The sequence below is a fragment of the Sylvia atricapilla genome, chromosome 9, assembly GCF_009819655.1.
Source record: "Sylvia atricapilla isolate bSylAtr1 chromosome 9, bSylAtr1.pri, whole genome shotgun sequence".
NCBI lineage: Eukaryota > Metazoa > Chordata > Aves > Passeriformes > Sylviidae > Sylvia > Sylvia atricapilla.
Genome location: NC_089148.1, coordinates 462,688 through 485,409, shown reverse-complemented (window position 1 = coordinate 485,409; position 22,722 = coordinate 462,688). Strand labels below are relative to the sequence as shown.

The 22,722-nt window shown below is 35.6% G+C and overlaps 1 protein-coding gene across 1 annotated transcript in view; it reads left to right on the top strand.

The window, feature by feature from the left end:
• COL11A1 (collagen type XI alpha 1 chain) overlaps positions 1-22,722 on the top strand; it is a 131,921-nt gene that overhangs the window by 1,413 nt on the left and 107,786 nt on the right. Inside the window, exons 2-4 of the mRNA XM_066324568.1 lie at positions 14,516-14,683; positions 18,639-18,852; positions 21,270-21,432. Of these exons, the coding sequence (XP_066180665.1) occupies positions 14,516-14,683; positions 18,639-18,852; positions 21,270-21,432 (545 nt within the window). The remainder of the gene's footprint in view (positions 1-14,515; positions 14,684-18,638; positions 18,853-21,269; positions 21,433-22,722) is intronic.

The following is a 22,722-nucleotide window of genomic DNA, read 5'->3' as shown; positions in this document are numbered from 1 at the left end:
TGTGGCTCTGACATCAATGAAGGGGCTTAACTCTCCGAAATGAAAGGTTTAATTTTTTATGTGTTTATTAATTTAACGAGGTATTTATCGATCTGAATCCAGAATCAACAGGCGTCCTAGAGGGAGCAGGGAAAGGTGATGAGTTTCCATTGAAGCCTTTACACCTGGGCACAACCTTGACGGTGTCAGATCAATCAGGGCTCCTGCCCCCTGCTGGCCCCGTTTCTGACAGGGACTGCCGGGGTCGGGTTTCATCCCTCTTGCAGTTCCTCGGACTCGCTAGAGTTACGCCAGGCTGAATTAACCTGGCTGAGCTTCAAGGGTTCGGCTACTCGTTACTGTGTGGAGAGTCAATTTCTTCAAGGAGAGTACCGTCCTCAAAGGCGTGATTGATTTCTTATACGGCTTTTCACAGCAGAACAGACTAAATTAAGTAGGGTTTATGTAGACTATGTTTACATAATGGTTGGATGCAAATGACAAGTTAAAAGAAAATCTAAATACAAACAGCACAGGAAAAACTCAACAAAACTTAGACTGAAATCAGCAGAACTGATAGTTACTGGGCTGCATTCAGCAACATTAGGCAGACTAATTTGGGTATGGTAACTTTATTCAAAACTAAAAAGCTACATTGATAGTCTTCTAGACTTCTGGATAAAGGACATTTCAGAAATACAGAACTACAGGCTTCTTATTCTTTGTAGAAGCATTCAGAAACGAACTTAGTTCTTGACCTTTTCTGAGATACAGTTTGCTATTTGCTTAGGAACTACAGGGAGCTGTGTGTTCAGGGCTTGATCTGTTATTGAAGTCAGTAAGAGTTTTTCCACTGACTACAGAGGGACTAGAATTTGACCTAATTTTTCTAACTGAGTACAAGGGACTTGTTTCTGAATCATCTGTTATGCACACTAATTTTATTTAAAGTAGTTGAAAGATAACATAGGGCATAATAATTCCTATTTGAAAACTGGAGAGGGAAAATACCAAGGAATAAAATAAAATAGCATGAATGGCAGGTAAACAATGTGACTAAACAAAAAATGCTGGATTAAATATGAATACTGGACAAAATAAGAGTTGCTCTTTTAATCTCTTTTAAATCTTCTGTTCTTCAATTTTCTTTTCATAAACTATCTCTATGAAAAGAAAATTACATGGTGTATTCATATAAAGTGTTAATCATATAGCAGTGACTTTTTAAAGACAACAGAGGCCATTCCATGTAGACAAACCTCAACAGATTCCTAAAATTCTTGACTTTTTTAGAAGTTTCTTTATTTAACACAAACCTCCCACCAAAACATAGGGAAGTATGAAGTATCTTTCATTCTTGTAAGAAATGGTGTGCAAAGAAGTGTTTGGGTTCTTGAGTTACTTCTTCTTTAGACAGCAAAAGTTACTGAAGTGAGAATCAACTGAATGGGAAAAGCAGTGACTCATACTTGCTCAGCTCAGTGCCCACCAGCTCTAAGTGGCTCTTTTCAGAAAATGTTTTTGCTTTATGACTTGGCTAAAGTAAACAAAATTCAGTATTTTTAAAGACATCCTTTGATTTCCTTTCCCCTTCCTCACCTTTAGTACTAAAACTGTTGGTAATGTGTTTGGAATGAATAAACTCATTTAGTCAAAATGGCATGGCTTCAACATTGTAAATTTTTGTAAGGGCTTGACTTCAATGCAGTATTGTGATGCTGATTTAAATTTCATGGGCAAGAAATGAAAAATCAGCCTTTTTATTATTTATAAGTTTTTCAAGCAAATCAAAATCTAGCTCTTAATCTGGGTGAAAAAAGATTTAAGAGGCCTTACTGAAAATGAGGCTGTGAATCTATATATAGAAAACTTTGAACCTTCTGTGTAAGCGATGAGCAGATTTGTTTCTAAAATAAATAGATAATTCTTGCTGTCATCTTAGGAAATATAAAGGTTCCTTGTGCTTCCCACACGCAGACTTGGAAAGCAGTGGGAGTTCTAGGTGCAGAAGGAATGCAGAACTGGGCCAATTAGTGATGGCAAAAGGAGAGTTTTCTTTGTGGATGCACACTTAACACTGCTACTGCTACTTACTTGTGTTTGTTTAGTAAGGAAGATATGGATCTGTTTGTTGAATGAAAACTCTTGAATGCATCCAGCTAGTCTAAACCTGTACAAAACGTCTTTTAAACTAGACAAGTACAAATTTCTTCTCAGATCTATTTGTGATATAAAGCACTTTGGATTTTAACTGATCTATTAACTTTTAAGATTGAAAAAGAATATAACATTCTAAGCATTCCTTTATTTTTCAGTGAAATTGTCTTGTGTGATAATTTGTGTGCATTTCTCAGATTGTTATTCTCAAAGTTGGCAAAAATGAATAGATCAAAGGGTGATTTCACTAGATGCAGCTAGTGGTTCTAGCAGAAGTTTTTCTGAGTCCCAAGGATCAGCAGGTGAAATGGTCCAATCCTCCCAGAATACTGCAAGAAAGACCTGCATGTATATGTCTGTTTTGCTGTGTAATTTTGATTTCATAATTGTTTCTAAGGTGAAATAATTATTTCAACTTCAGCAGCAGACATCAGATACAAAAAAACAAAAACAACAACAACAACAACAACAAAAAACCAAAAAAAAAAACAAAAAAAAAAACCAAAACAAAACAAAAAAATAAAACCAAACAAAAAAAAAAAAAAAAACAACAACAACAAAAAAAAAAGACTGGTATGTGTTGTTAATTCTCCAGAGTGTGTATCCTTGCTATGAGTTTAGAGGGAGACCTCACATGGATTCAAGAAAGGACTATTCAGGCTGCAGGAAACTGTCTCTTTCCTACCTCTGCAGAAAAAAAGTTTCTCAACTTCAGTTTTGTGTATGTCTTAACAAATTTAACTGTATATATAGGTGCACAAATACTCTGTGGGTTTGACATGAAATAATCTCTTCCCTTTGAAATGACAATAGGAAAAAAATCTTTGATATAAAAACTTTCATGGTGCTTATCTTTTATTCTGATTACTTAGAAAAACCCATGAAAAACAACCCACCCCCAAAGCTCCCAATTGTTTCTTAAATTGGTGTCTGCAGCAGATACAAAATGTAGGAAAAAAGTTGTCATACTTATTTTTATAACTGTCATGCCCAAAGGTACTTGATCTCCCCCAAAGAGAACTCTTAATTCTGACACAGTTGCAGCATACTAAAGGAGCCATGACATTACTGCTGAGGTTATACCTAAAACACACTGGAGCAATTATGTCTTTCCCAGATTTGTTTTGTACGGTGGGGAACAGTAGGGTTTCCATCTGCCAGCAAGATTAAAAAAGTTGCTTTTCTTTTCTCTGTAGAGCATTCTGCTTCTTTACAGAAGAAATCCTTCTAGCATTGGTTAATTTATCATTGTTCGTAGTATTTGTTGATAATAGGGGAGAATAAATTAAGCCGAGCTTGAGAGAAATCTCATACGTTCTATGACTGTGAAGTCTCATGCAGTGATAGAGATTTGCCCTCTGGATGGACACAATAGAGAACAGTGACTTAAAAGGAATTAGGTTAACACACATGCCTGTTGCAAGGGCTTATAACTGTTCTACTCAGTATTAAATACTAAGTTTACAGACTGTAAATGTAAGGATTAATTGTTGACTCAGTTATTACAATAGTAGTAGAATCTGGCAGAACTTAAATTCTTTTTAGCACATTAGCACACATAAGGGACTGTAAAAACCTTTGTGAATTTCAGATCTGAGACTTCACTGCAAGTCCAAGTGTTAATGTTCACGATGTGCAAAATAGAAAGTATTTGGCGGAGCTCATATTATAGAAGTAGAGTGTTTGCTGCAAACCAAGTTGAAAGGTGTATAATACAAGATGAATAATAAAAAACCAACTTAGATCCTGATCCTGCTATAAATAACGTCACTGGCAGCTAGGCTTTGTCTGTGAGAGAAATTAGCTTAGTAGTAAATCAAATTTTGGTTGCCTTTTCAAGTAGGCCAAGTGCTACCTACTCTGTCCCTTACCTGTGTACTTTATGTTACTCAAATCATCATAGTAATCTGATAGATTGTCAATATTCACAGTTTAGAGGTAGTTCAAGACTTTACAACCCTGGTGTCTGGTGAAGAGGAGTTCCTGCTAATATTGGTAGGATACAGAATTGGATCTGATTTCCTTGCATTGTTCTCAATAGAGAGATTATACTATTGACACTGGGGAAAATACCGTGAAAGATTTTATTTGTACAAGCTGTTTCTATCAAATTAAATAGGATTATGTTAAATGGCATAATTTCTAAATCTTATCCTTGGCTGTATTCTATGTTTAAAGCTGAAAAATGTAAAAATGTTCCATATTTGAAAACTCTGATGTATTGGAAGATATTTTTAAACTCTTATTTGGATTAGTTCTCAATAAATACCTTGATGACAAAACTTTTAAGTGGACTCAGATTCTTTCATGTTTAATTGCTGAGGGAACACCTTGTCCCTTCCTGTAGCACAGACCATTTTTAGACTGTCTCTTTTTTATAAGGTAATAGAAACAGGATACTCAAGAATGCAATACTTGTTTTGCTGATTTTCACAGCTACTGTGTCTGCAGTCTGTACAAAAAGAGCTTTTGGAATCTTTAGCAGAGGCTTCAATAGAGTTGGACACTTGGAATGCAGTCCTAAAAGATTTTGCTGTGGTGCAAAATAAGAATAAGTCCATAGAAATATGGAGACAGATGTTAAAGTATTGTAAAATGATGCATCAATACAGGTCTGCACAGATGATGAACAAGCCCAGTCTTCTGGGGGTTGTAAGTGAAACCTTATATGGAATCACCATCAAGTCTGTAGTGCTTGATAGCAACTGCTAAACAAGTGATAAGAGTACAATCTATGCAGTCTCAAGAGGGCTCTGAATAACACAAGAGTCACATTTTGTAGTGAAATGCATTATGATAAAAAGCCTCAAAATCTAGCTTACACTTCAGAATTATGCAATGTAATGAAAACTTAAAAGAATTTTTTTTTAATATGTCCAGTAAATAAATCAGCATACAAGCTGATGTTGCTAAAGATCTGAATGTGTAGCTGTACATAGACAAGTTTTCCACTGGTTTCAATATAGCATATACGTGGTGCAGGGAGAGGATTGTGTTTGTTTGGGTTTTGGTTTGCCCTGTAGGAGTGTTAGAGGTTGGTTTTTAAAGTGAGATGTAGTTAGTTGTTGGTGAATATCAAAGTTGCCTCCTGTAAATGCCTAGACTGTCTGCATAGCCTTTGAAAGACTATAATGTATTCAGTAGATTTTGCAGCCTAGAAAATCAGTGAAGAAATTCCAAATAACTGGTGTGGAAATAGAAGTAGCCAGTTCTGAGCAGTTTCACAGAAGCCTCTGTTGGTGAAATAGTCAGTCCTGGGCTATTTAAAGCATTCCTTATTAAAGTATGCATCTGGATAATCTCTACTTCTTGTAAGCATTAAATATGAAAGCACTGCAATAACACCTATTTCTGTAAATGTCAGCAGTCAAGATTCCAGTTACATAATTCATGTAGGAAATTTGTGTAGGAAAATTCTTAACAGGTAAAACAACCTTGAAATATGTCCCTAGAAGTATAAATATTCAAAATATATTCAGTTAATCTCATAGATTTATACTGAGACTCCTAGGAAAAAAACAGCTTAATTTTCAGGAGCACCATGTAATTAGGCAACTCAGTTGGTTTCATTTTTGTACCTTGAAGATGCTCTGTAACTCACTTTTGCAGCCCATAAAACAGAGGATTCATTTTATCCAGCTCTATAAAGTCCATCTGTGAAAAGTCCTGGAACCTTCCCAAAGGACACTGCAGAACCAGTGCTTTGATGCTGGTTCCCAGAGCACTTCTGTTACAGGGCTGGGCTCTCAGCAGAGTTGAGAGGCAGGCGCTTCTCAGGCTGCCAAGCCCAAAAGCCTGTGAGAAGAGCAGCTCTGACCAGAGCTGGCCAGTAGGAAATGGTGAGGACAGAAGAGTGCCTGATCCTTTTCTGGTGCTAAGACACCTATGGCTGAACTGCAGGGAATCATTCCTTGGGATACAGAGACCAGAGCGTACAGTGGGAAGGCAATGGAATCCTTTGTAAGAACTGCAAAGCTCAGTGAAGCAGCTGGGCATAGCATGCTTTTCAATTCCTGCTTTTGGATGTTCTGTGTTAATACTCAACAGATGAAGAACACAGTAAAAATAGTAAGTGTATATAATAACATTATACGTATTTCAGTTTTTAAAGGCTATCCAGCATAACTGCCCACTATAAGTAAAAGTGTCCAAGAATAAAATTAAGAACAGAAATGTTCTTACCATATTAGAAATAGCGTAGTTTTCTAGTAATTGATTTTGTATCCTAAAAGTCAACAAACTGTCAGTTTATCAAATCCAGATTCTAGTGCTGCTGGTAAAAGAGAGGTAAAGACCTCTTACATTCATTAGGTCTTGGACCATTTAATGAGTGTCAGTTAGAAACTTTCATCATAATAGTGTTTATCTTTATTCACCTATAGAATAGATGGAATGTCCTTAGAATGAGCTCTTAGAGTTATAAAGATTCAAAGTTTTAAGGAAAGTAAATACACTAAACAACAAAAGGTTATTATGTCTTTAATAGGTAGCATGGTTTCAAAAACCAGTGGTGCAGTCAGTACCTCCTACTTAAGTCCTTAAATATATACCTAGAAATCCAACTAGAGGTAGCCTCGTTTCAAAATCTTGTCCACAAATATAAGGAGTCCCTTCATTAGCACTCACCAAATACACACATATAATCTACCAGGCCATCACAGCTTGTAAATTTTAAATGATCCGTTACAGTGACATAAAACTGGACTAAACTTTGAGAAAACATTTAGTACTGAAGATTAATGTTTCAGGGCTCTTTAAGTTTTAGTTTTTGCAGTGGTTCCATTGGAACAGCTTACTGGCAGAATGAAGCCTATTTCCATGGAAAAATATGAAGTACAATAATAGCAACTTAGAAACATTAGTCTTCCTAAATTTCTCATATAATTCTTTGTATTGGGGAAATTTAAGCTCTGTTCTACTCCAGGAGTGTATCTCCCAAATTAGGAGTCATTGATTGCAACTCTTAAAGGTTCTTTGTGGAGTGAACAATGATAAATTTTCACTTTCACATCAATAAAAAATATGCATTGCTGAAGAATTCTGAGAACTCAAGAATTTATCTGTTTATTATATCAGAAAAACATATAATACTGTTTAAAAGTACTCTTTACTGTATCAAAAAGAAGGAAAGGCAAAGTTACTATAGGTATTAACAGTAGTGTGAACACCTAATTGCACCCTCAGTTTGCTAAAGTGTATCTGTAAAGTAAAGGATATTGCCTCTTTTTTTTTTTTTTTTCCTTTGAGTTTTGTTACTGTTTGCGTTGAATGTATGTCCTCCAGTAGGCAATCTGGAAGCGTCTTGTAAATTATATAGGTAAAGAGAGCCTTTGAATAGGGAAGGATCGTTGTGTCTGTGCTCTCCCATAAAATTGAGACTGGCATCCAAGAGTTAACAGACCAAAATCTACATATAATAGGATTTCAACTTCTTTGCTTTATTAGGTAATTGGACAGGAATAAACATATTTTAGTCTAAATGAGTCATCTCCAGGACAATTTCTTGTGGGAACGAGTTTTACAGCCAGACATTGCCACCACAGTCACTTTCCTGTCAGTCCTGGAGGGTTCCAGTTTGAGGCGTGATGGTCAAGTCCTTCCCTCTGAAAATGAACATAATGGTTTCCTGTCTTCAATATGATTTTAACCACTCTTCAATAACTGGCTTGAACTGTCTGGTCCTTAGGCACCAGCACCTTCATCTGCAGTTCAAAAGTGCTTTGCTATATAGCTCATAGCAAGAGAACACATGTCAAGCTTGGTACACCCTATCTGCAAAGGCTCAGGGCTCCAGCTTGTAAGTGGTTTGCAGCATGTTCCATGTTAAATAGAAGAAAACTTAAGGTATTGGACCTTGAGATAGGCCTGTTCTGACTTCCATGGTTATCTCTTAAGGAATTATCAAAGTCACTCGAAAGTTCTCTATTCAGTGAGTAATAGATTTTCAATCTGTAATTCCAAGTCTACTGAGGACCACTGCATACATCTGGGATGGGATGCTTCTGAATGTTTGACCTCTTCAGATCTGAGTAAGACATGAAATACTATGTGAGATCCACACTAATGTGGAATTGCAACCACTCACGGAATTGGCACATAAACTGCTTCTTAATACAGCTGTACCCAGGTTAGAAACCTGGCTGATAACCAGCTAGACTAGGTGGGTTAAAAAAAGAATTCTGAAAAAGCACAAGTATGTGGTAAATTTTTTCTTCACTAAAAGAGTTTCCAGTAATAAAGTGATGTAATTTTATTTGAATGAAAGGGATACGATACAGAATTTGTCAATTTATTTTTGACTACAGCAGGCTTAAATTACTAGCAAGATACTGTGATTGGAAAATGAAATGCATGCTAAGGAAAAAAATCAGAGTTTTCACATACTTAAATACCAATTTATTGACACATACACAGTAGCTACTTAAGGTGCTACAGGACAGAACATTCTACTTAGGTGAAACAGTACAGCTCTATTTTTAGTGTGTGTTAATGGCCTAAAATTTACAAACCTCACAATGACAGTAATATCACTCACTAAATTGATCTGAGTAAAACTTTGTAAAAAGCATGTTGTAGATCAAAACATTTTTAGTATTGCAAAGGCCCTAAAATAAAGATAACCTTTAAAAGCTATTGTAACTGGAAAGATAATATGTATAGATTTTACTCTTTTATTTAAGATAATTCCAAAGATGATATTGCTTCCATTAGATGCACTGTTGATCCATCTTTTTTGGATTCTGTAGAGTTTGCCTTTGCAGGGTGAAATAGGCTTTGTCACGATGCAGAAATGTAATGGTGGCTGCTGAAGCAGAAAAGAGGAATTTTATTGCCTTTGAATGAGGGTACTAAGTTCACCATGATCTCAGTTACAGCCAGGATACATGTTTCATAAAATAAGATATGATTAAGCACCATTCATTTAATTATTGTCTATATTTTAATAAATGCAAATGTAATGAACCAGACATGACCATTCCAATGCAAATTTTCTTGCATATGTTACAACTTGTCCCTTTCTTTTAATGTCTTTTCTAGTGTTCCTATAGGGAGATGGGGACTTGGTAAGCATTTTTACTGAAAATTTGGGTCATCCTTAAGAGGAGGAGGCTTAATGTCACACATTGAATAAGTCATGAGTACAGGTTGTGTGTCCAAAGGGCTTCAGTTTCTGCATTCCTTTACAGTTTCTCAGCCCCTCCTTTCTCTGCTCTCAGAACTTGTGTTGTTGTGGAACCTGGGAATCTCTTCCATGGACAGTGTCCACCAAGAGAAAGGCAGAGCCATGTTGTGTAATAGATTCCAGCTCAAATGTCAGAAGTGTGAGCCAAGGAAGCAAGTCCTCTGAACTTGAATAATTAATGTTGTTTATATTTGTGACATTAGGGCATGTCAGAAATTAATCTACTGTTTTCACCAGATTCTGCTTAACTCATACCACACTGAGCAATGGTAATAATTGTTAGGTGTAATGCAATAAAAAGGCAGCAGAATTTGATCCATATGTGCTGTACCAGTATTACTAATAATGATATATTACAAATTCCATTTAAATTTAGATATTGTGAAGTGAATGAAAGCTGTGATATTTTCAACTGTGATTTTATGATAATGTTGTAGTCTAGATTTCTACAGACATTTTACATCTTTAATGGCATTCTATTTTTACAATATAGGTTATGAATTAATTGAATAGAAAGCATTATCATAGCCTTTAAAATAAATATAATGTTGTCTGTAGAGGAAATCTAGGCTTGGAAATGCTAAGCAAAATTGGAAGTAAATTTTTACATGCATTTTCTTCCTCTCCAAGTAAACAGAAAACACATGAAGCTCCTCTTGTATATTTGATACTTGATAGTCTCTCCTGACTTGCAATGTAGAAGTGTGACATCCAGTTTACAACTACTAAGCTTCACTGAATCTTTTAATTTCCAGCATAGAAATTCTGGGGGTTTTTTTGTAAGTTTCCTAATGGAAGAAAGGGGAGGGGAGGGGAAGGGAAGGGAAGGGAAGGGAAGGGAAGGGAAGGGAAGGGAAGGGAAGGGAAGGGAAGGGAAGGGAAGGGAAGGGAAGGGAAGGGAAGGGAAGGGAAGGGAAGGGAAGGGAAGGGAAGGGAAGGGAAGGGAAGGGAAGGGAAGGGAGATTAAATATGGCTTTGGAGTTATATTTAATATGAAATACTCTGGACCAAATGTTCTGACCCATACCACTGTAAGTATGCAAAGCTCACTGAGTGAATGGATCTACTTCAGTCATACCACAATAATGAAGACCAGAATTTGACTCTACAGTTTTAAATATTGCAGTTACAAGTCATTGTGGGTCATGAGATGTGACACCACTAATTTTTCTTTGTGTGTTTTACCTTCTTTATATTTGAAAATACAGGAACTTAGGATGGAGTTAAATGAATAATCAATTGGTATCTTGAAAGATACTGGAATGCTCAGGTTCCCATCTCACACAATTCTGATTTTTAAAAAGGGATTTTTGAATAATTTTTTTTTCTTTGCCATTCCAGAAATCTTGGTATTTTTAAGCATTTCTGCTTTGGCCACTGCTGCATAGTTTTTCAGTGGCAGTGAGAACTGCACACGTCTCTCTGAATCTCGAACCAAGGACATGACACCACTGAACTTTGCATTATAGCCATTAATGAGAAGAGTAATCCTCTGCAAAAGCAGCAGAGTGGAAATTTGCATTTTGATTGCAGACTGCAGGCTTGCCCTGATGAACACAGGCTTCTTTTCACAGGGCTGTCTTGCGATATCATCTGGCTTGCCTGCAAGAGGTGGCCTTCAAGCCTTCAAGCAGCTATGCAACATGGCCATACACATCTACATAAGGGACCTGCTTTCCAGGTCTGGATCTTGTATTTTGTCAAATTTGCCCTTGCAAACTGTTAGGTTTTCAAAGCTGATGTCATAAAGACATCATTAGTTTCATAAGGAGAATTAACTCCATCCCAAGAACTAGTGAACAGAGCTGTTTGTATGACCCTTGTTTGTTATTTCCTTGCCATCTGAAATCTTGACACCAGATTGGAAGGATACAAAAGCATTACATTATATAACGTTAAACTGCATTTTTCTTTACTTTTTGACAAAACTATTTGGGAAAGATAAAATCATTTAGGCAAGCTGTTCTTTGCACCATAAGGAAGGTCTTATGAACGACCCTTGACCTGTCAATATATGGGTTATATTTATGTTGCCCCATATAAATACAAGCTGAGATCTCAGTTTGTGGACCACACAGACAGGCAAACTGCATGCCCTTAGCCCTGGTGCTCCTTCTGGTTATTGCTTACCATTCCCAGAAATCATCTGGAAGCAGCATGCTAGAGAAGAGGCAGTTTTCAGAAGAAACAGAAGCTGTCAGGATGCTGTTCAGTGACATTGAACACTGCAGACCCCGGCAGAGAGAAGCCACAGGCTCTGCTCTTCCCTGCCTATGAGTTGCCTTCCTACCGCTCTCCCTGGTCTCCTAGGCAGGCAGTGTTGGCTGTGTGAGGACTGCTCTTTATGGTTTACACTTTGAGCAGGTTACCTGTAACCATTGGGGCCTGAGCTGCACTTTTTTGAGAGCTGCTGATTTTACACTGTATTCCTGCATGTGTGTGTTCTGTGGCAAGAGCATCTTCTGTTTCTGGAGAAGCACTGAGAGTGTTATCTGAGCAGGCCCAGTGAGCTCATCAAGAATTTTAAGACTAAGGTAATAGCAGCATTGTCAAGCCTGCTGAATGCTTGTTACAATGAATAAAAAAAAAAAAAAATCCTGAAATTCCCTGAGACAAAATCTCTACAGGCAAAAAGAGGTGTTTTCTGCAGAAACCTCTCTGTATGGTAGCCCCAGCCATGACACAGCAGGATTCATGCTTCTTATACATTCCTGCCTGGCATTCCTGTTATCTAAGACTTCTAAAGAACTTCTTTACTTTTTACTTGGTGGCTAAAATGGCTATCTGAACTATTTAATATAAGTCAGGGAAGCAGTTTCTGTTGCTTGTCATCTATATGAATTTTATAGGTCAGCAATGTTATCTTTGGAAATAGACTAATTGCCATTTTTGTGTTAATTACTTCGTGTAACTTGTCATTTCTGTGTAACTTGTCATTTCTGTATGACTTGTCATTTCACCTAACCTGTTGCTTCTATGAAAAATTACATTTCTAGTAATTATTTTAAACTGACTAGTCCTGCTTTTATGTTTTGTGAATCACAATTTGTGGAAATAAATAAATACTCAACTGTGGACTATTAGCAGAATGTTTCTTGTTATTATTTGGAATTTGTGGTTTGAAGATTGTCCTATTATTATTCTGTTTCTTGTCTGGAAGTTTTTTAGCTGCAGAACTAGCAGGGAGTAATGAATAATTTTATTTATGGGTGAATAGTCTCCCAGTCAGCCAGGCAAAGAAAAACCATTATTCTAAAAAATAATGAAGACTCTGGTACAAATTAAAGAAAAGAGCAAAGGATAAAGAAATGTAGCACTGATTGACTTACACTGTGAATTGAAAATTTTACTTATATTTCTGGTGACTGGTTCTACATTACTGGTTCAAAATAATATAGGTACATCAAAAATAGCTGTTGATTACTAGGAAAAAATGTGGCAGTTCTTTCAGAATGTCTCTTCAGTATGTGTGGCAATTCCTTGAGAACTGTGTGGAGCACCTAGAGAAAATACATTATATCCATTAAAATTATTTTTTCAGTACTCAGCAGAGAAGTTAGACTAATACCACTGTGTTTTCACACTATGAAACTTTTGATAATGTTTAAACTTAATTTACTGAATTTGCCTTATATGTGGGTTTTATGTAAATTCAGGTGTGTACTGTAACATCTGTTTCAATGTGTTAGCTTGCAACAAACATTGAATATTTGGTTTAAGTTTAATACCACGATGATGATCCAATGCAAAAAGGAAATGAAAAACTGCAAGATGTGAAGAAAAATTTTAAAAGTTCACAAGCATTTTCTTATTTTAAGAAAGAAGAAGTTATGTGCTTTCTAGACTGACTGAGAAAACAAAGATTGGTTTAACCACAGAGTTGAGTTTTTCATGTTTGGCAGTGTCAGGAGATGAATAGGATGAGCCAGTTAAACTTAACTTTGTTCACATCTGTGCAAATAATTGTTTAAATAGTTGAATATTCACAGGCAGTGAATTTTAAATTCTAAGTTGATATTTGTTGGCAAGTAATATGAATGATAACAGAATAAATCAGCTATAGTTCATGCCACAGTGTAGTTGAAAGATGTGAAGTCAGATATACTGAGCTAATTTCTCAGCTTTAACACTGGAAGTAGTTTGAAACTTTGTCTTCCCAAATAAAGTGGTTATGAGTTTGCCAACATAAAAACTGTGGAATAGTATGAGTGAAAAAAGTGTATTGACATTCTGTTTCCACTAAAACTAATTGATTAAAAAAGCCATGATTTGTAGGGAGTATGAGAATGAGCACCTTAATTTTTCCTAGGAGTAAAGACATGCAGTATGCTGTTTTCTTGCACTGCCTCTTGAAGTGCTTTTACCTTCAGTACTTTTGCCATGGAGAACTTTTAAAAATTAAGGCTTTTTTGTTGGCTTTATATATATATGCAGGCTTTTTTGTTTGTTTTAATTTGCGTCAATATCAGGGCAGTAACATCTCTGGATTTCTACTTTAGATTGTTAGACACTAAGCACAGATGCAATCTTACTGTACTTGGTCTCTAGAGTATAAATTTGCATTTTAACTTGGAAATAATGAAAGACTGCAATTCTGTGCATTTAGTCCTTGTAGACACAGTCCTTGTAGGCACAGGACTTCTTCCTCTAACTTGGATGTGAAATTAGTTTAACTGCTTCCTTATTCCTTCGTGTCTGAGAAAGCCGTTATATGTAGTCAGAATATATTTTAATGTTAGCAACAGACAATTTTGTGGTAGCAGATTATTAGCAGCTGAATGCTTCTGAAAGTTTTGTGCAAACTTTTAAGACCAGTTCCATTTCTGAGAAGTCATTCATTTAAAGAGTGTACTGGAAGTTAGAAGCAGCAAGATCCTCAGCATTTGCAATTGGTGATTTTCAGTGTGTCGGCAAGTAGTTTGAAAATGTGATAAAAATCACATTGGATGGGATGAACTTTTATATATTTAAAAATGAATAATCCTCTTAAAATGATACTATGATGTAGGAGTAATGTGCAGTAAGTCAAAACAAGATACTGCTACTGCTCTGATAAGACATATACTTTTATAAAGGAATTAAAAACCTTTTTGGAGGCTGCATGCCATAGAGATAATAATTGGTTTTGGTTTTGCAAGATAAATAATTAGGTTGTTTGTTTTTTTTGTTTTTTTTTTTTTCTCTTAACTTTGTCAGCTGAACCCGTTGATGTGCTAAAAGCATTAGAATTTCACAATTCTCCAGAAGGAGTAACAAGAACATCAGGATTTTGCACAAACAGAAGGAATTCAAAAGGATCAGATGTTGCTTACAGAGTTTCAAAAACTGCACAGCTGAGTGCCCCAACAAAGCAGCTGTACCCAGGTAAGATTGGCAGAAAGCTGTTACTTCTGAACATTACCTTGCTGCGTATGTTTTTATGTTCCCTAAAGCCTTGCATGTAGTCCATTATCAGTTGCACAAAACACTTCTCTTATCCCTAGAGTTGGGCCTGCATATGAATGGCAGGATGGGCTCTATCCACTAAACATTTCAGTTTTGATTTGCTTTAGTTCTTCATCGAATTCTGGCACTGCTGGAATTGACTTGTAAGTCATATTACCTGTTCTTGCATGATGCTATCTGATGGAAACCTGATTTGGCAGCTTTGGCAAGTTTCCACCTGTTTCAGTAGTGCATTTAAGAGCAGTTGTACTTCCTGGAGTAATGCTGCAGTGGGAGAAATGAGTTGTGGTTGGCCATTGTAAAATCATTCCCAGAAGTACCATCTGGTAAGAATTAGCTCAGAATATCTGGGTATTTGGGGAACTAACAAGGCTAGTTTTGGATAGCTGTGGTTCCATCTTCTCTCAAATTTCTCTGAAATGAAATAGTCAAATTCTGGGAAAAATTCTTTGGATGTTACAGAGAGACTTTTATTCCATTATTCTGCTCTCACTTGTCACTTGACTCAAACTGTTGAGGAAAATAATAGTAAAAATATTAAAACCCAACTCATTGAAGATTTAAATTTTATGTTTTGAACACATCATGTAGAGTTAGAACAAGTCGTACAGAATACATACAGATTAGAAGTGGCAAAGAGGAATGCTTTCCTTTTTTTGTCCTTCAGAATAGCAATTGTATAGATACCACTCGGATCTAGAAGAGGGTCAAGCATACTTTATTTTGTAGTAATAATGTGTCCCAGATCAACAGCTATACACAGTTCAAGCATAACTTACATTTTGCCTAAACTCATCACTTATTATTGACAGAAGAAGATCAAAGCAAAATTCAGAACAGATATAATGTTTATATTATTTTAATACAATTCATCGGGTTTTAATGTATCATCTTAACTAAGTTGAATGGAAAATTTCCTACTATCCTTTACATTAGTAAAAAACCATCAAAACAATTTTTTGGAGGTGATTATAGTAGCTAATTCCTTTTCAGTCTTGTGGAGCAGGCATCCTCTCTCCTCACCACAAGAAATCCTCATTTTTCAGATTATTCGTAAAGAAATTTGAGTGATCTTGTCACTTAGTGCTCTGTAGCAGTGGAAAGTCTAGAAGATCTTCAAGATAAAAAGCAAGCTGTGAGATATCATTTCAGCTGAACAATACACATTTTAATGTTTCCCATCCTTGCTTTCATCTAACTCCTGTAACTCATCAGGAACTATTATATCCACTAATTTTTCCATCTTTTAAAAAATTAATTTAATTTTATTTACCAACGTCACAGAATATAATGGACCTTGATGTCACTGACTAGAAGGTATTATATGATTGTGATATGTAAGCTGTTTAGATTTTTGTGGTACTGTTATTGTACATGCTCTTAGTTATCTTTTACAAAAGCATAAAGGAATGATAACCCAGATACATAAAAAGATTTTTCTAGATATTTTCCCTCCAATTCTTACTGGTGTCCATAGTTATTGTTCAAATAGAACCATTCAATTTAACAAGAGATTTGAAAGTATTTGAGAAGGCTTTGAAGACTATTCCAGATATATGTCCAAGAACTATAAATGCATATAGTTTTCATGTTAAAATGTAATTTCTTTTTTGACTTTTCAATGAAAGTTGTGTTTGGAGGAAATTTTCTTCTGATTACGCAAAGTAGACTCAAGATAAAATGCTTGGGAATATTATGTCACAGCAGCGAATGAAACTACTACTCAGAAACTACTGAGCTGAGACACGTGACTCGTTTTCAGTCACCTTTCTAAAACAGCTCACATTTTCCTCTAGGATGTTCTGTGTTTGAAGAGCACATGCCCAGACAAGCTGAATTATTATCACCTGCCTTAAGCACTTTCAACGTATCTTTCAGATTAAAAGTGTAGATAGGGCAGGTACTCAGTGCTTTTCTAATAGTTTCTTTGGCCTGTGTTGATAGCCATCTTCTTTTCCATTTTTTGTCATCTATTTGCCATGACATTAGAAGGTATAACGTACAGTTTAATTTAATGTGCTTTACCCTGTCATGAAAACTTTTTGCCAACGACTCACCAGAGTAAATGAAATGTTTTCCTATCTGCTGAGTTCTGATCACTTCAAAATAAGATGTCAAAACCATGTATAAATATGGTCTATGTTACTACAGTATTTCAACAAGCTTCTATAAAAAAAAAGTTAGAAAGGGGTAGAAGGCACATAGAGTGTCATTGCAGCAGATAAAAATGTAAGACCAGGGGGTTCTGGTTTAGAAGGGTGATATATATGTCATTTAAAGAGCAAGGGAAATTCTACACATTTTTTTACACATTGTAATTTGAGAAGTAAAAACTTGTCTTCAAGGAAGAATCTAAAATCTTTGGAGTTTTCCCACTATACCTGTCTTGGAAACAATCTTGGAAACAATATTTTCTCTGTTGGAAGAAGAAATTCCAAAATCAGAGTTTGATGAATTCTTACATTCATTTCAAAACCACGAGATAATATTTTATTAAAACTTGTTCTACTATTATATTATAATGTTTAAGGACATTTTATCCACTCTCCTGCACACAAAGCTGCAGTTATATTCATTGCCAATGTTATTAGATTCTCATCTATTTCTTGTATGTCAAATTACAACTGAAGCCACATGGATCCAGAGCATATTCTGAATTTTAGAATCTCAGTCTTACACTTTGTTTGTTATTAAGCCTAATAGAGTTTTGCATCAGGTGAAATACAGATTTACCACAAGATTCAACAGGAGTGGTACTTCAGTGCTTCCTTTATAAACTATATCTACTTTTTAATTTTGTTTAGTTGTAAAGGTGGAAACAGTGTTTGATATATCATCTCTACTTCAAAAAGAAAGCCTCAGGAAATAAGTTAAAAGTAGTATTCTTTGATTTTGCTTCAATCTCCCATTAAAGAAAACTATTTATGTATTTTTTAATGGTACGCACAATATAATTCCATAAAGATTCAAATATATATTGTGAGAAAGAAACTAAAATAAATTGTTGTCAAGGGCTACTGAAGTACCTGGGAGTCTTTGCTATGGTTCTGATGCTTGTTGAGTGCAATTGTAGTGCACACTTTTAAATTAGAAGGTTGCTAGACAGAAGATGAATTTAAAAAGCAGTGAATGTGAAACTACCATGGTTCTTTCATACTTTGTGTTATTACATGAATTCACAATAGATTTAGAGCACCCCTCCTACAAAGACAGGCTGAGAGAGCTGGGTTGGTTCAGCCTGGAGGAGAGTAGGCTCTGAGTACACCCCATTATGGAGGGGTCCTTCAGTAACATTTAAGTACTCTTAAGCCTTTCAGTACTTAAAGAGGATTATAAAAACCAGAGGTAGGGACTATTTACGCAGGCAGGTAGTGATAGGAGGAGTGGCTTTGAAGACTAAGAGGAGAGAGTAACATTAGATATTGTGAAGAGATTGACACTCAGAGAGTGGTCAGGCACTGGAACAGGTTGCCCACAGAAGCTGTGGATGCCCCAACCCTGAAAGTGTTGAAGGCCAGTTTGGATGGGGGCCTGAGCAACCTGGTGTAGTGTGGCCTCCCCACCATGGCAGGAGGTGGCACAAGATGAGTTTTAAGGTCCCTTCTAACCCAAACCATTCTATCCTTGTATGATTTACAAGTTATGGTTTTAAGAACCATTAAGGTATAACTTTCAGGGATTAAAGTGAGATGAGAAAGAAAGAAAAAAAAAAGAAGACATAGAAAGCATTCCTAATATAGTTTTTTTGATGTACTCATTTTTAAGAATTAGAAAACCCTGCAGTTTGTATGCTGGATCCTATGTGCTGATAAAAAAATGTAAAAATGCTTCATCTTTTCTGAATTTATAACTGTGTATATCACTTTGTTTACAGGTGGAGGTTTTCCAGAAGATTTTTCAATATTAATGACAGTAAAACCTAAAAAGGGTATTCAGTCTTTCCTTTTGTCTATCTACAATGAACAAGGAATTCAGCAAGTAGGTGTTGAAGTTGGTCGATCCCCTGTCTTCCTGTTTGAAGACCAAAATGGAAAACCTGCCCCAGAAGACTATCCTCTTTTCAGAACAGTCAACATCGCTGATGGCAAGTAAGTGTAAAATTTTAAAATGGAAAATGTATTGCAGACCACTGTATGTGTGATTATCTATTTACAGTTTCTTTAAATGTTTCAAAAAGTCAGTAACAAAGTTTCTAGCTAATTGGACTGGTGTAGTACAAAATTAGAGAATCTTTGCAGCAGAAAACAGTTCCAGCTCCAAATAGTGCATACAGCTATAAATGAAACAAACCACCTTTCTTATCTACCATTTTTATCAATCAAGGCTGAGGAAATAGTCATAGAACTTAATCCAACCCAAACTAAACCTATGAAGAGTCTTCTTTGTGCAATATACAGAGAAGCTATTTTCAAAAATTCTCAAGGAATAGTCTCACTAAAAGAAATGTCTGGTCCATCTGAAGGTGGTAGGCAGCATGAAGACAGGTTGACAAGACAGCAGAGTATTTCTTCTATCCTGAGCCAAACCAGCAGATAAATAAAATAGTTTATGATATCTGTGTATAAGGAAATCCTATATATATGGAAACCAGGAAAGAATAAACTGGACAATTAATCCCAAGTGCTGCAAGGATTTATATTGCACCCCCAATAAAGGCATTAATCCCAAACACCCGTTGGATTAATAATACAGTTCTTTGTAGCTTTGTAGACAAGCAATCATTCTCTGTGAATGTCATTCTGGTGCTTGTAAAAGGACATTAATTCTTTCAAAGGCTTTTATTTGCTGTGCTGCAGTCCAAGAGGAGCAGCCACAGCCTTCAGAGATACACAATAATAAATTTTACTAAAGCAAAAGAAAACAACTCAGTGAGCAAGGGCAAAAATTGAACTATAATGAAATATGTTTATAAAGCAATAAAGAGGGGGGGAAAAAAAGGAAAAAAGTAATTGTCTGTTTGGCCTAGTATTACCAGACAAAGAAATTATATGATGAAACCTAGACTTGATTCATTTCCCTAGCAGAAGGAGTGATAAAAAGCAAAGCAGATTTTTTGAAATGGACTTTTGCTAAATAACAAAGCTTTGACATAGCATTTCATCCAAAATGTTGATAAACTTACAAAAATTAAGAAATAAAAATGAACTTGGTTTGGTACGATATTCTACAGTGAAGCTAAGCAACTTCTAAATCAACTAGAGTCAGTCCTAGGCACAGTGAGCTGTGATTTAATGTTTTCAGCTTCTACACACTTACAAAAGATAAGCCAACACTTTTCTTCTGACTTGGCTGTTTTATGAAGGATCTAGGACAACAATCTTCATCTCAAACTGAGATATATTTTAAAAGTGTGAACAGTCCAGTGTGCCTGAGAATGCATGGCCAGTTTGCTTTTCTAATGATAGTGTTTAACAGCATTCCAGAGAAAACATGGACTTATCGTTCTGGCTCAGTGATACTGTTTAGCAGTCAGATTCCATTAGCTTCAAGGTGCTCCTTTTGATACACAGACACTCTTTGTAACAACGATCTAAGCTTTCTCTCTGATTCAGGCAACACTAATGCCAGAAATGCCAACTAAAATGATTTGATTCCAACCTTCCTCTTACCAGTAACTAGCATGACAATTTTATATTTTTTGCCCTGGTCTATCAAAGATTGTTTACCCTTTTTGCTCCATGCTGGATTACGGAGTGGTCTGCTTTTGTTCTTAAACATTTGTCATAGCAGAGAGGCTCACAAAATTAATTTATCTGTCATGATTATTCATAAAGAACATAGTAGAGTTGGGCAAAACACATAAAGCTTTGTTCTCAAATGTCTGTAAAATAAAGTCACTTGTCAGTACTCTGAATCACTTCATTCACTTTTTGGTGAATATTATGTAGGCAAGGCTGTTGTTGCAGGAGTAGTGCCAAGTAATTGTAAATATATATTTATCTGGAAAAGTATCTATGTTGTAACCGTTGTATGTATTTGAAAAATACCTATAGCTATGGGATACCTTCAAATATGCAAAAGAACATGGTAAAATTTTGGTAGTTTATCACACAGAAAAAATAGTAAATTGTAAATAATAACCTGCTGGGTTAATTATATTTGCACAATTCATTTGTAAAATCAAACATATTCATAAAAAAGAATCTGCTGTCAGGTCTTTCAGTCTATTAAAATGTAAACCCTGCACTGGCTTCTGTTTTGAGTTTGGTAATGTTCTGTGGTTAAAGCTGCAGAGAAGGTCAGCTTGGGCTTCACTTTTCTGAGGGTGTTGATAACGAGCTGTGGATCAGACTCCTTTGGGCTGAGGGACAGAATGTATACAGCAAATAGTCAAACACTTTGTACACTTGTGTATGTATAAAAGACAGAAATAAAAGGAGACATTTTAAATTTTATCTGTGCATAAATTGGTGCACCATCTCCTATAAACTGATTTGATAAGAACACAATGACCTAGTTTTAAAAACATAAATTACAGTCAAGTTATTTTGGCTTTTTTTAATAGGTGGCATCGAGTAGCTATCAGTGTGGAAAAAAAGACTGTTACAATGATTGTTGACTGTAACAAAAAAACTACAAAACCACTTGACAGAAGTGACAAAACAGTTGTGGACACCAATGGAATCACTGTCTTTGGAACCAGAATTCTGGATGAAGAAGTTTTTGAGGTACAAATCAATAATGAACAAATGGAATGGAGTTATTTTGTATTGAGTGAGGAGCTTAATGTAATCCAGAATAATCTTTTAGGTCAAATGCTGGTTTAATATGGAAATTTTTTTATAGAGCATGTTAGGATAGGCTGAAATAAAAGAGAAGTAAAACAGGGAAGAGTATTGTTGGAAAATTTGATGCATTTTTCTGTCCTTTTTGTTGTATCTGGAAGGGAGTTGCTTTTTTTGTCTTTCTGCCTAATATTGAGATACCTGAGATATTTGGGAGAATTTATCAGGAAAATTTGTGTAGTATGACACTAAATCATTGTCTTTCTATTTCTCTTAAACATTTGCAGAAATATGTGTGTGCTAACAGTATTTGAGAGCAGGGGAGAAGGACCTGGAAAGTTTTCTGTGTAATATGAATCTGTTATAGTGTTTATCCCACTTATTACTCTTTCCAGTAAATGGAACATACTTTGGCAATAAGGACATATATGTTTCCATCATTTACTGGCCAAGATGTACATATAGGAAGGGTAAAATGCCTTTAAGAAAGTAAGTAGATGCCAATCATGAGGCCTTTCTGGGTAGAATACTTATGTCAATAATTATTTTTACAGACTAATTATGAAGCTTCTTAGATCTACACTTTTGAGTTTCATTTATAACATTGTTATAATATACATGTACATATACATATACATATACATATGGTTTAAATTGAATTTTTTAAATTAAGAATGAAAAATAAGAAATTACAGATTGGTACTTATTTCATCTACAGAACATCTCTGCTCTCTAAATGTCCACAGTTTTAGTCCTAGCTTAATCAGAACATATGCTTGAGAAGCCACATGGGTATCAAGAAGGGAAATAGGAATTTGGAGTGTTACATTGTGGCATTGTTATCTTTGTTTTCCTTAGACATGATGAATTGTCAGCCTTTTGAATATGAAAGTTTCTGGGGTGGTCAACCAGTGGATCAATCAGTATGACATGTTTAGTATTTGCAGCCTAATTCACCCATAGTCCCCAGTACAGTTTGCACATCTGAGGAACATTGTTTTCTGTTTGAAGATGAATTTCACAGTTGCCTATATCTGGGATGTGACAGGGATTTTTTGGTCTCCTCACGGGATAATTGCTTTAAGTTTTTATTTGTATTTCTTTCTTAGGTGAGAAACCAGCTTCCCCAATATTTGTGTTTGACAATAGACTGTCAAAAATGTGTGCAATGTGAATACGCAGAAGTAAAAAGTAATTCAGAGAAAAGATAAAATTAGATAAACTAATTTACTT